The sequence below is a fragment of the Myotis davidii genome, unplaced genomic scaffold, assembly GCF_000327345.1.
Source record: "Myotis davidii unplaced genomic scaffold, ASM32734v1 scaffold223, whole genome shotgun sequence".
NCBI classification, from domain to species: Eukaryota; Metazoa; Chordata; class Mammalia; order Chiroptera; family Vespertilionidae; genus Myotis; species Myotis davidii.
This window is the reverse complement of record NW_006294609.1, coordinates 3,122,708-3,135,035: the sequence shown is the minus strand read 5'-3', so window position 1 is coordinate 3,135,035 and position 12,328 is coordinate 3,122,708. Positions and strand designations below refer to the sequence as shown.

The 12,328-nt window shown below is 51.9% G+C and overlaps 1 protein-coding gene across 1 annotated transcript in view; it reads right to left on the bottom strand.

Annotated features, from left to right (window-relative positions):
- KDM2B (lysine (K)-specific demethylase 2B) overlaps positions 1–12,328 on the bottom strand; it is a 91,856-nt gene that overhangs the window by 78,636 nt on the left and 892 nt on the right. Inside the window, exons 2-4 of the mRNA XM_015567266.1 lie at positions 11,833–11,977; positions 9,064–9,142; positions 7,140–7,186 (exon numbers count right to left, since the gene is read on the bottom strand). Coding sequence (XP_015422752.1) covers positions 7,140–7,186; positions 9,064–9,142; positions 11,833–11,977 — 271 coding nt within the window. The remainder of the gene's footprint in view (positions 1–7,139; positions 7,187–9,063; positions 9,143–11,832; positions 11,978–12,328) is intronic.

Genomic DNA, 12,328 nt, shown 5'->3' with positions numbered 1-12,328 from the left:
TAGATCTTTCTCTTTCTCTCTCCCTCTCTCTTCCTCTCTCTGTAAAAATCAATAGAAATATTTTTTTTTAAAGAGTCATGCCTTAAGCGCATAAAAGAACTTGGGGGTTACTATCTTTTGCATTCAACATCTAGTTCTCACCACCACCCCGGAAGCTAATTAGGACTGTTCCTGTCTTACTAATGAGGGAACCGAGGTGTGGAGACAGGTGGGATTGGCTCAAGTTCCCCCAGAACATAGTCTTTCTACCAATCAGAATAATTAATATTTATTGAGCACGCCAGCACAGGCAAGCTCTCTACACAGATTATCTTAAGTTAATTGAGATAAGAGTTCTGTGAGGTGGAACTTCAATTATACCCATTTGATGGATGAGACACTGAGGCTTGGACAACTAACTTGCCCCAAAAGGCCCAGTTAGTGAGCAGCAGAGGTGGGATTTGAACCCAATTCTATGGAATGCTCACTCCCCACCCCCAAACCCCCACCCCACCCCATCCTATGTCACACGGAATCACGAGCTGAGCCTGAAAAAATGACCTGGCCGTCTTCCGTGGCTGGCTGCAGGCACCCAGGGATCCTGGGAAGGCTGGGAGAGCTTTAGTTCTGCGTTGGGAGTGCAGATCCACCAGGGGGCAGCCCTGAACTTTGCTGGAAATCCTGGTGTGTTCTTGGCCATGCTGGCTCCTTACCAGGGCGCCTGCAACAGGTGGGCTCTCTGCTCAGCCTTTCTGGAAAGCCCACCTGGCAAAGAGCCTGCCGATAAGAGTCTGGGAGGTGGGGGCAGAACAGGCCCCCCAAACCCCTGCCGCTCTGCCAGCCTCCCCCGTCCCTGCCTCTCTCCCCTAACCTTGCTCAAGGTCACACCTGCCTGGGAAGGGGGTTTGCTGGCAGGCCGGTCATGGGAAGCACACCCCTAGAGGTTAGGGCCAGTCAGCACCAAAGGCCTAGAGCTCAGCTGCCCCTATGGACACAATGCAGTGATTAAGCAAAGACTTCACGGGTTCAAACCCCAGCTGGGCCTCTTAGCTTCTCTGAGGTTCAGTTACTACACCGAGGCAAAAGTGGTAGCCAGCCCATGAGGTTGTCCTGGGACTGAAATGAGACAATGAACATGCAACACTTCTGAGAAGTTGAAGTGCCGGCATGTCGATAGGCAAAGCCATCAGGCGATTGCATCTAGAATTCCAGGGACTCTATGGCGAGTGGGCCAACACCCTAACTACTGAGCCACGCCAGCCAGAGCCTATTCCAGCTACGTATTTTCTTCTCCCTTGAAGAACCATGTTAGAAGCGCAGGTGCCTGACTTGTTCCTGGGTTAGTGACAGCCCACAGGAGGTCACAGAATGAGCCGTAGGTGTGTCAGGGGCACCTGGGACAGTGCCAAGAGCCCTGGACTGAGTTTCAGCCCCAGGCACCCCGACTGACCCCGCTCTAGGCCTCAACTGCCTCGTGTGTGAAGACAGGAAGTAGTTGACCTTTACACTTTATTTTTGGTTGCCGCAAAACTCTCTCTTCTTCAAACAGAAGCTTTGACAAGAGCCAAATGCATAAACAACAACAAGAGCTCAGGCTGAAGTGGGTGGGAGGCGGGGGTGCTCAGAATTCACATCCAGAATCTCGGGATTTCCCCTTTGAAAACCACTGGGTTAGGTCATTTGCGGGTCCCTCTTCCAGGGCAGCCGCACTGACTTTTAACCCAGTTCTTAAATCCTCAGAGCAGATCCCTTGAATGTGAAATGGGGGAAGGTAGGCGGCAGAAGAGACCCAGAGGAGTCACGGGGGACACTTGGGGCCTGCCAGTCTCTTTCGGTCTGAGCTGCGGGATTAAGAACTGGCGCTCCAGCTTCTCAGGTTCCCAGTCGGCTCTGCCACGGGTGGCAAAGGAGAGCTGGGTACAAGTGCCCTGTCTCTGAGCAGGAAGCCCAGCAAATGCCTGTAGGGACAGAAGGGACAGGTCAGTGCTAAAATGGAATGCGGTCCTCCAAGCTTTGGGGACAGCCACCCCTGGAGCAGGTGACAAGGACGAGCTGCCCTTTGGAGCCTGCAAGGGACCCACAGTGCGGGCACTCTCCAGCCCACGAAGGCAATGGGTTCCAGGAGAAATTTTCCACTTGGGAGCTGCGGGGCCTGGCATTTCTAAGTAGGCCAACAGCTCAGCCCGCTGTCTCTCCCTCCTCCCCGCCCCTCCCCTGTTCCCAAGTCTCATTGGTTTCTGGGCTCACAGGCTACACACACATCCAACAAATTCCAGCTGCAGAAATTAATCCGTGGCCCCCTGGCCCTGCTTTGAAGGCTCCATCAGTCAGTTCTAAGAGTCACAGGCTCAGAGCCCGGGAGAGGCTTCAAGGTGACCTTGAACACTAATATGAAGCACATATGGGCCCTGACCCCAAACTCCCCCCAGCCTGCTTTTCAGAGAGTGCACGCAACTGGCCCTCGTCATGGTTCTGGAACCTTCTTTATCATCCTCAAGTTTCTGATTTCTTTCGCAGTGCTTTTTTAAAAATATATATATTTTTATTATTAATTTCAGAGAGGAAGGGAAAGGAAGAGAGAGAAAGAGATAGATAACATCAATAATGAGCCCAGCCGGGGTGGCTCAGGTTGAGCATTGGCCTGTGAACCAGGAAGTCACAGTTCAATTCCAGGACAGGGCACATGTGTGGGTTGTGGGCTCGATCCCCAGTAGGGGGCGTTCAGGAGGCAGCCAATCAAGATTCTCCCGCCATTGATGTTTCTATCTCTCTCTCCCTCTCCTTTCCTCTCTGAAATCAACAAATATATATATATATTTTAAAAAGTTAAGAAACATCAATGATGAGAGAGAATCATTGATCGGCTGCCTCCTGCACGCCCCACACTGGGGATCGACCCTGCATCCCCGACATGTGCTCCGACTGGGAATCAAACCGTGACTTCCTGGTTCATAGGTCGATGCTCAACCACTGAGTCACACCAGCCAGCCTGGATTGTTGTTTTTTTTAAATTCTCTCCTTGTGAGTCTTTCACAGAGGCAAGAGCACTGGCCGAGAGTCAAATCCCACTCTCCAATTCCCAGCAGTGAGGCCTTGAGTATATCCCTGAACCTTGCTGGGCCTCAGTTTCCTCATTTGGAAGGTGGAGAGAAGAAGACCTGCCCTAGTGACCTGCCACAATTACTGAAAGCACTTTGTAAACATAAAAGCAAAAGTATGGGCTTTGGAAACAACTAGAGCTGGGGTCAGGGCCTGGCTTCACTGACCCCATCTATGTGGCTTGTTCCCTCAGAGCCTCCGATCCCCCATCTGCAATAATGAACAATAGCACTTAATTTATATGATTATTGGTGAGGACAAAATGCGGTCATATGGTAAACATCTAATAAAAGATAGGTGATTATTTCTATAATTAAAAGAATAAACGAATATTCAATGAGGTGATTTATCCTGAAATTTTTTTAAGAAAAGGGGCCAAAGAAGACATCAGTTGGCTTGGGCATCCTCAGTAGAGAGAAATACAATAAAGATATAATATGCACCCGGCTGGTGTGGCTCAGTGGTTGAGCGTTGACCTACGAACCAGGAGGTCATGGGTCCCAGTCAGAAAGACATAATATGCAAGACCCCATTGCTGTAGGCCATCTCAATCCTCAGTGACCTGGGGAGGGGGCAGGAGGCTGGAAGACAGAGACTGAGATCCCGCACTATCTGGGAGGGGTGAGCCAGACTCCCCCATACACCGCCCTCCAAAGCAGAACTCCCATGTGTGGTAGGGGCATGTTCCTATTGCCCAGCGGCCCTGGAGAGCTCCTCCTTCCTATGCCCAGTGCACGTGGTTCTGCTGGGTGGGGTGTGCTAAGCCCATCAGAGCCCATGCAGAGACATCTGATGGAATTACTAAGGGGTTGGGGAGGAGGACCCTGAGCTGGCAGGATGGAAGCCTGGAGCTGCTGGCTCCCCAACTCTGCCACCACATGGGGAAAAGCTTGCCAAAGAATGAAGCAGAAAGAAAGAGGAAGCAGGAAGGAAAAATATGCGTCAACTTCTTGAGATCTTCTTGGAGCACCCAGATCAAGACACCCCTTGAACTCATTCTGTTTTGGTTAGGCCAGCTGGAGTTACACTTATCGCTTCAGTTGCTATGACAAAGGTGCCCCGTTGCCGCTGTCTGGATGTCTGTGTGCACCACGATGGGCATAATAACACCCCACGCTACCCACAATTACAGGCCTCCCTCACGGCGGCAGAGCTCACCACAGCTTTACAAAGCACTTTGATAGTCACCGATCATTCGATTATCGCAGACATGCCCGGAGAGGCTGTGCAGGTATTACTAGTCCTGCCTCCTTTGCCATCCTACACTTTCCAAGAGCTGGCAAGGGCATAGGAACCATTGATCTGCTTCCACAGTGGGAAGAAGGAGGCTCAGGGAGAGAAGAGGCGGCCTGGACACACCAGACCATAATGAAACCGCCAAGGACTTGAAAATTCCTCAAAAGGGCCAAAAGCGATGTCAGTAAGACAGGGATGTTGCCTGAACCCCAGATTTGAGAATCTGGCTTTAATCCTTGATCATAAAGAGCATCTCATCAGCTCAATGTCCTGCATTTATAATACAGAATAACGGGGACCGTTTATTGAGCACTCATCATCCAGCATAATTCTGAGTATGCATTCATTCTTGTAGAGGGTCCTTCCCTGAGGCAGATTCTGTGATTAGCCAATTAGCTCCACTTTGCAGATGAGGAAATTGAGGCTTAGGGAGGTTAAGTAGCTTTCCCCAAATCACCCACCAACTAACAAAGTGGGACCTCAAACCAGGGCTGTTTAACAGCAAAGGCTGGGGCTGGGTTGAGGCACCAGAGCGGGTTGCCTGGGCCAAGACTTGATTTATAGGGTCCATCATCCCATCTGCCCACCGTTGGGAAGTTTGCTCCCTTCAGCTCTGATTTTCACTTCCTTCAGCACTTCTGGAATCCCTGCTTTTAAAAACATCGTTTTGTTGTTGTTTATTTTTCCCCATCACCATTAATCCCCCCTATAAGAAAAATCTATCCTTTGAGCAAGCCCTTGACAATTAGCCGAGATCCTTCTGTCATCAGTGCCATCTCCTTCCAGCAGATCCGGCCTCCCTTCTGAGTATCCGATGACACACTTTGGGATCAATTATTCACGCTGGATTATCTGACACACCCACCCGTCAGTTGTCTTCATCCTCCACGCAGCCACCAGAGTGGGCTCTTACAAAACTTCAATCCGATCACACCACTTCACACCCACTAAGATGGTTCTCATCAAACAGACAGACAATGACAAGTGTTGGGGAAGATGTGGAGAAATTGGAACCCTCATGCTTTGCTAATAGGAATGTAAAATGGTGCAGCTGCTTTGAAAAGCAGTCTGGCAGTTTCTCAGAAGGTTAAATATAGTCACTGAATGACCCAGCAATTCCATTCTTAGCTAAATACTCAAGAGAAATAAAACCGTTTGCCCACACAAGACTTGTATGTGAATATTCATGGCAGCATTATTCATAATCCCTACGAACTAGAAACAACCAAAATGTCCACCAACTGAAGAATGGATAAACAAAATGTGGTCCGTCCATACAATGGAATATTATTCAGTCATGAAAAGGAATGAGGTACTGACACCTGCTACAATGTGGATATACCGTGACAACATGATGCTCAGAGAAAGAAGCCAGACATAAAGGAGCACATATTATATGATTCCACTCATATGAAATGTCCGAATAGATAAACCCATAGAGGCAGAGAGGAATTGGGAGGTACAGGGTTTATTTTGGGGGTGACAGAAACGTTCTCGAATAAGATTGTAGTGATGGTTGCACAACATTGTGAATATACTGCAAGCCACTGGATTGTACACCCCAAATTTTATGGTATGGGAATTTTATCTCAATATTTGGAAAAATGTTTAACCCTAGATGAACCTGACCCTGTGATCTCTCCCTTCTCATGCTACTTTCCCCCTCGCTCTTTCTGTTCCTCCCACACTTCCCGACCTTTGCCTTTGCTCATCCCACAGTCTGGAAAGGTCTTTCCCACAGCTGGCTTCTCATCAGCCAGATCTCTGTCCAAATGTCCTCACACCACCACTCCCCAGGCCCTCTCTGAATACCCCATCGACAATACCATCATATAGGCCCCCTGGCCAGGTAGCTCAGTTGGTTAGAGCATCGTCCCAATATCCCTTGTCAGGGCACGTACAAGAAACAATCAATGAATGTGTGCAAAATAAACGACACAACAAATCAATGTTTCCCTCTCTCTCTCTCTCTCTCTAATTAATAAATTTTAAAAAAATTAAAGAAGCACCACCATGCTTCCTCTCATTACTCTGATTTATTTCTCCTTAGCCTTTGTTACCCTTCAAATGATACATATTTTTAAAAACAGCTGACTTCTGAAAAATGTGTATAAAAGTTATTTTAAAAAAAACACACAAAACTGTTGACTTCTTTATTGCCCATCACTCCAACCACGAGGGCAGGGATCTTGTCTGTCATGGTCACAGCTCTGAACTTGCCTGCCATTCAGGAGCTACTTGAGAAACACGTCTGGAAAGGATGGACTGATCGAACAACTTCCTGTGAAATCTGAAATGCCGCCTGCTACCTGGTCCACCGGGAGTCGGGAGCTCTCAGTGAGCAGCGACTCTGCAGGTGCTCAGGGCCTTCATCAGCATTTGCTGGGCAATCAGTGGCCAGCCCGCCCCAGACCTGCTTGGAGCCCTGAGGAAGCAGGAAAGAATGAACAATCCCTCCTCCGGAAAGTCGGAAAGTCTTCCAGGGGTCATAAAGCATGCCGAACGTTACCCTGCAACTCATACGCAAACTCAAAGGAGAGATTGAAGACTGAGTTGCTGACACCCAGGCTGGAGGCTAGGACCCAAACCAGCCTCGTCAAACTGCGCACTGGCAAACACCCTCGGATCCAGCTTCTTAGGACTTTGCAATCTGACCTGTTCCCCACAATGACGCGGTTGCAGCTCACACCTGCTCCTGCCTCCTCCCGCCGGGGACTTTGTTGTCAGAGGCAGTTAAAACCTAAGCAGGCAGGTGGTCAGGCCTCCTTCCCTCCCTCCCCCTCCCTACTTGAGCATCTCTGAGCCACACACAGCAAGCAACTTACCCACTAGGAGTTTGACATCTCGGACTGTGAAGTCAGGGTCAGGCATCCTAGAAAATGAGGAGCAGACATTGATGAGAAGCCAGAAACCAGAGAGTTCAACCCAATTCTGGGGGCAAGGGGAACTTGCTCTCATTTTTTAAAAAAATATTTTTAATTGATTTCAGAGAGGAACGGATAGGGAGAAATAGAAACATCAATGAGAGAATCATTGACCAGCTGCCTCCTGCACGCCCCCTGCTGGGGATTGAGCCCACAACCAGGGCATGTGCCCTTGATGGGAATCCAACCCAGGACCCTTCAGTCCACAGGCCAACGCTCTATCCACTAAGCCAAACCGGCTAGGGCTTGCTCTCATTTAAAAAAAAATATACATATCTTTACTGATGTCAGAGAGGAAGGGAGAGAGATGGAAACATCAATGATGAGAGAGAATCAGGGATCGGCTGCCTCCTGCACGCCCCACGCTGCCTGACTGGGAATCAAACCGTGACTTCCTGATTTCATAGGTTGATGCTCAACCACTGAGCCACACCGGCTGGGCTGGGTCCTTGCTCTCATTTTGGGAACCCAAACTGAGACAACCCAGAGGGAGGGTGATTGACCAGCTGGTCAAGGGAGGGTCACTGATGAGCCCCTTCCTCATACCAATGGGCACACCAAACCCGCACACGCTCCCTGACTCCTGAACTCACACCGCTACAGAAAAAAGGGAACAGCCACTGTCCGCCCACTTTTTCAGGGAAGTCTGAAGGGTAGTGTCAACGGTAAGAGCCAGAGCTGGGCATTCAAACCCCTGTTTCTTTTAGTGTGGGTACCCCTCTCTGTGTGTCTCCCTCTAAAAAACATTGTGCATAATGAGTTTGATAGAGGATGGGAGGGAACCCTCTAAGTTTAGAGGAGGCAGGGAGGCACATTCACCATACCAACTCCAGGGATATGGCAAGGGGGCGATAATGATTATGGTGACATTCACTATTAATTAACAATGACGCTGCAGGTTTCATTTCAATCCATAGGAATGAGAGGCTTGAGCAAGTCTGGCAGCCCTTCGATGCTGGAGAGGGCAGCAGGCTAAGATGACACCCTCAGCCTCCTCCCCACCCCTGCCCCAGGGGCGGAAACCTGTTCTTCCAGGCTGTCTCCCAGATGTCTCCAACCTGGAGCCCTGACAGGTCTCCAAGAGAAAGTAAACCAAACAAGTCCCAGTGAGGAGGCAGGTGCTGGGCACAGGCTCAGAAAGGGAGACAGGGGCCTAGTCTCCTAGGAACCCGTCCTCCACAGAAACAGACCAATTCCCACCCAGTGGGAGTCTGAGTAGAAATATGTACCCAGTGCCCTGCTGGTGTGGCTCAGCGGTTGAACATCAAACCATGGACCCAGAGGTCACCGGTTCGATTGCTAGTCAGGGCACATGCCTGGGTTGTGGGCTCGCTCCCCAGTGGGGGTTGTGTAGGAGGCAGCCGATCGATGTTTCTTTGTCATTGATGTTTCCATCCCTCTTCCTTCCTCTCTCTAATAATCAATAAAAACATATATTTTTTAAAAAGATATATGTACCTGGGTGCCCTGTCTGGGGCTTAGAGGCTGGCCAAGCCCTTCCCAGTCCAGGCCCTGCCTCAGTTTCCTAATTTGGGGCAGGAGGCACACTCTCTTTAAGGAAGTGGATCAGGGGGGAAAGTCAACACTGTTTGAGCACCCTATATCCTTTCCCCAACTTCTCTGAAAAAGACCAATCTTTAGAGTTTTTCCCCTTTGTCAGGTCTTAACAAGGAGATACTATATCCCCCAGATACTGAAGCAAGAGCCTTCCTCGTGACGAAAGACGGATGGAGCAAATGCTATGAGAAATCCATCCCAAGGTATAAACTGTGTTAGGGAGGGAGACCGGGGTGAGGAGGAGGAGCAGTTAGTTTCAGCAACTTACTTAATTCCCAGTCCATCCTTTTCTCGAAATATCAAGGGAACCCTGAGAGCTTCTCTCTGCACGTACTCATAGTTGAAATCTGTTTGGATATTGGAATTAAAACAAGCTGGTGAAGTCATGAAGGAGCAAAGGAACCACAGTCCGTTGGTTAGGAGAAGAAAAATGATGGAGGAAGGGGCAGGGATTACACTCAAGGCAGACACCAGCTCCAGAACAAAAGCTCCCTGGGAAATGACAGGGAAACGGATTAAGCCAAGTCTCAGAGAAGCCATGCCCATGACCAGCTCCTCTGCCTACTCAGTCATTCCCGGCATGCCCCGCGGGTCGGAACTTGTCAATGAATAGCTCAAGGATGGTGAGGGTTGGGGAGGGAAACTCAGGAAAAGAGCCCCGCACAGGAGCCCCGGCTACTGCTGAGACAGAGGGACAGAGAAGCTCATCCCCAGCTGAGCTCCGACAGTAAAGGGACGGCAAAATTCAAGAATGCCACCTGGGAGGATCTGAAGGCCCAGAGAGGAGGCTGGGAGGAGGATTCTCATTGTAGCTGAGCATCGGGGAAGATCTTATTGTAATATCCTGTATAGTGAAGGGGAGGGGGGGAAAAGTCGGTTTCCCTGGAAACTGTGTATTTGGTGCCAAAATAACTAGGGAACTGGGCACCGCTTTGTTGCCGTAACAGTGAAATTCTGCGGCAGCATCACAATACTTGCTCCAACTGGGTAACCGAGAGGGATGCTCCCCAGGCGGAGGCTGTGCGAAGGGGACACGGAGAGGCCCCCAGAAAATTCACAGCCTAGTTTTCCATCTGGGGTTTGTCTAGTGTGCAGACCCCCCAAATCCGCACCCTAACTCTGGAGGTGAGGGAGGCTAAGATGAACTCTCACATCCTCAAATCCTCAGGGAAAGGAAGCAACCCACAGGGGCACAGGGCCTCCCTGGCGCATCAGAAGGGAGACAGAAGAGCTCTCGGGTCACAGGAGCTCCTGCCCCAGCGAAACAGTTCTTCCCCGGGGCCACTTGGAGGGGGAGGAGGCCAAGGCAGCTCAGCTCCGAGAGGGAGAGAACAAAACCAGAGCTGGGGAAAGCCCTGACCTTAGCAGCTCAGATCCCCAGGGGCTCGGAGTGAATGAGGATTCCTAAGGATTTAAAGGCAGAGAAGTTTAAGAAGCTTCTATTTTGAATCCGGGCTCAGGGCTCCTTCTGTTTCGCAGCTCCTCCCCCCGAGTTTCGGGGGCCAGATCTGAATGAACTACCAAAACCCTAGGGCCCTCTCCTTTGAAAGGAGCTTGGACAGCAGATTTAAGGAATCTCCCTTGCTGGAACCCCTGCCCGCCTTGGGAACACACCCCCCCAGAGCCCACCCCTAGGGTCAGCTTCAGCTTCCTCAAATAGGCCGGAGATCCCGGGCAGAGAATTCCTCACAAATGGCTAGGAAGAGTTTGCATATTGTTTCCTCATAGGATCTGCCAACTCCTCAGTACCAGGGGGGGAGAAAGGAGAGGAATTAAAATCCTATTTGTGCTAAGGAAATTTAAATGAAGTTGAGAATGGCCCCTGGATTGCAAAGATGCCCAGAAAAACCAGGCAGGCTGCAGAAATTTCTTCCCACCCCCCCCACCCCCAACTCCCCTCTGCAACTCCCCCTACTATGGAAGCCCGGCGCCCCAGGAAACAGTGGGCACAAAAGAGAAACTTCAAAATGCAAAGCCTGGACAGTCTCTCTCCAGGCTAACCCCACAGGCAAGCCACTCAAGCGGAACCTGGGGGCCGGGAGGGCTTCGAAGCCATCAGCTCACTGAGGGATGGATGGAACGGTTTTCCAAGGGGGATGGGGGACAAACAAAATGGAAACGGAATAACAGAAAGGAAACTCCAATCTCTGAAGGGGGAGGATAACCTTACAAACCCCAGGAGGGCAAAGGGAGGTAGATGCCTAGGTAGGCAAGGGCGCCTTCACAATACCAACCCCACGGGGCCTCTGGAGGCCTCGGGCCCAAACCAGAACATCACCCCAAGGCCCAGAGCACATCCCCAGTCACCTTCCTGGTACCAGGCAGGGGGTGGCACCCCAAAATCCTAGAGGCTTCTCCAACTCCTGCTTTAAACTGGCAGGGCCCTCAAGAGGGACAGAGTTCTCAAGGTCTCGGGCCCCAGAAGACACCCAGAATTCTAGAGGGGTGCCCCAAGTCTCCAGTTTAAAGTGCCAGGGAACAGGGAACTCAGCCTTAAGCCAGAGGGTTGTCACTCACCCCCAGTCCCCGCTTCAAACTGTCAGGGCTGCGGGGCTAGAGGCCCAGGCTTAAGGGGGGCTCCACCCGCCCAACAACTTGGGAGTCCGCCGGAACCCCGCTCCAATCTGGCACAGCCCCCCAGGTGATGGGGTTCCGTAGACCCCAGGCCTGAGGAGGCCCGTCATTCCATGATCCCTGAGCGCCCCCAGCGCCAGCTCCTCACTGGCAGGGCCCGAAACAGCCAGAGTTTGGGAGGCTTCAGGCTTGGAGGGCCCTCGCCCCAGTCAGACTCTGGCCGGGCAGCGCGCAAGTAGCTGGGCCGGCTCCGGGAGGGGTAGACCGCGGCGCACCCGCCTTCCCTCCGTCCGCCCCTCTATCCTGTCGCTCGTCCCCAGGTCCCTCTGTCGGTCGGACCCCTGCACCGGATCCCCCGGAATGGGGGACGCGGGCGCGAAATACGAACCCAGCCACCGGCAACTCCCTCCCCACGTGCGCTCGGCCCGCGGCGCGGAGGGCGCTGAAGGAGGGGGCGCCTCACCTTTGCCCTCCATGGCGTGCACGAAGTCCCCCTGGTACAGCTGGCTGCGCAGCTTCTCCTCCAGGCTGAAGCCGCGGACACTAACGATCTCCTCCACGTCCGACACGTCTTCGTTCTCGTCGTATCTCTGGCGGTCAATCGGGCGCTGCGGGGACCCAAGCCAGAGAGCCCGGGACGTTACTGGGGGTCCTGGGGGGTCGTCTCTCACCAAGAGGCCAGCTCGAACAGGTGCAGAAGCCGCGCGCCCCCTGCACCCCACCACTGCCACCCGAGCAACTTTGCGCAAATGCCAAAGATGCTGAAAATCGGGATCCTGAGAGGGGCCGCACCCCCAGTGTCCGCCTGCGCCCTGTCCAGGGCATTCCCCTCCTGCGTCTTTGGAGGCCATGGAAGGGACATCTGGGGGCTCTCCCTTGCCCCCCACCCCCGAGAGGTGTTGAGTTTTGCCCACTCGGCCGGGAGCCTGGTTATGTAACCCGCGAGGGGGGCTCCGCGC